The sequence below is a fragment of the Austrofundulus limnaeus genome, unplaced genomic scaffold (assembly GCF_001266775.1).
Source record: "Austrofundulus limnaeus strain Quisiro unplaced genomic scaffold, Austrofundulus_limnaeus-1.0 Scaffold208, whole genome shotgun sequence".
Taxonomy (NCBI): Eukaryota; Metazoa; Chordata; class Actinopteri; order Cyprinodontiformes; family Rivulidae; genus Austrofundulus; species Austrofundulus limnaeus.
The window spans coordinates 353,110-354,695 of NW_013952610.1; the positions used below are offsets into that span (position 1 = coordinate 353,110).

The 1,586-nt window shown below is 35.6% G+C and overlaps 1 protein-coding gene across 1 annotated transcript in view; it reads left to right on the forward strand.

The window, feature by feature from the left end:
* The first annotated feature begins 640 nt into the window (after positions 1-640).
* Positions 641-1,586, forward strand: part of arl2 (ADP-ribosylation factor-like 2) — a 3,515-nt gene continuing 2,569 nt past the window's right edge. The window contains exons 1-2 of the mRNA XM_014019041.1: positions 641-863; positions 1,115-1,225. Of these exons, the coding sequence (XP_013874495.1) occupies positions 799-863; positions 1,115-1,225 (176 nt within the window). The 5' untranslated portion in view covers positions 641-798. The remainder of the gene's footprint in view (positions 864-1,114; positions 1,226-1,586) is intronic.

The following is a 1,586-nucleotide window of genomic DNA, read 5'->3' on the forward strand; positions in this document are numbered from 1 at the left end:
ACTTCAGAGTCAGTGATTTTACAAAGCTGCTCTGTGTCTGGACTCCATGGGAGTTGAAATAAAAAAACTATTTGAAGGAACTCTTTACTTAAAGCCCAAATAGGTTTTCAAAATTTGCAATTTTTCAGTGTTATTCTTCAGATTTTCAATGCTTGGTGGTGATCCCCCTCTTTGAAAGTTGTGTCTAGACTTTTTCATCAAGTTTTCTAACTAGCACCTCGTTTCATGACATTTTTATGTTCTGATAAAACTCAGTTTGTTGTGTTGTGGCTGAATGACTATAACACTAAATTACACAAAAATACACAATGCATAATAGTACTATAATTGCATAATTACATATTAAAAATTATTCATGTAAAAAGTTTTTAAAAACTACAACTAAACTCAGATTACAAGTTACATTTAACTAGAGATGAAATAAATCTAAAGTAAATAAATACGGGTTAACAATTTACGCTTATAGAATCTATTTAAATAACACTTAATACAAAAATTAAGTTTTTAGGTGCTTTTTCTTTCAAAAACCAAAAGAGTTGACCTGACTAAAATGGAGGTGTGGTGACGCACAAAAGAAGCGACCAAAACCGTCGCATTTAGGCAGCGCCTTCTGACCAATCAGTTGCCGTGTTCTTTCAACTCAACCAATCAGTGGCTCAATGGGCGGGATTAGCATTAGCGGTTTAATGCTGTTCCTAAAAGCTAAACGCATTTAACACAGAATTGTAGGTTTTTACACCATAAATATTTATGTTTCACTTTTTGTCGCGGTGAATATTTAAGACGTAAGGTGACGAGATGGGCTTGTTGACAATTTTGAAGAAGATGAAGCAAAAGGAACGCGAAATGAGGCTGCTTATGTTGTATCCTTTCTGTACCGGTTTAGCCTAGCAGCTAGCTAAAAACGACAGCTTTCAAGAATAAAAACGTAAACTAAATTAAAGAGGCAGCGAAAACAGCGCTTTCTGTTTCATTATATAGATGTAAAACAACCGGTGGTAGGAGTTTTTTTGTTTGTTATAACGTCGTTGCAGTCTATGTATTAGCCATGTTACTGTTGGGTGTAATTAGCCACCAGGTGTGTGTTGAGGTTTTCTTGACGTGTCGCGTGCAGAGGGCTGGACAACGCCGGGAAGACGACCATCCTGAAGAAGTTTAATGGAGAAGATGTCAGCACCATCTCACCCACACTGGGCTTCAACATCAAGACTCTGGAGCACAGAGGGTAGGAAGCACGACGGTCACAAACACAACATGATCCCCTTCAGCTGTTTTTATGGTGCAGAACAAAAACAAAACCACAGACAGGAGTCAGGACTCAAACTCGTTTTATTTAACAAAAAAATATTCTGACTTCATATAAACACACCTTATAAATCATTTAAAAAAGGTATATGTTGTTAGTTTTGCTTTCAGGTCACAAAGGAAACTGATTTATTAAATATAGACTGTTCTCTTGATATAGTTTAAATCATTTAATGCACCATCCAGGAGTAGCTTGTTTTAGCTTTAGCAAAGCTGTCGTTTAAGGTTTATGTTTGGCTTTTATTCCTTTAAAAATCCATATTTATTCAGATTATATATAT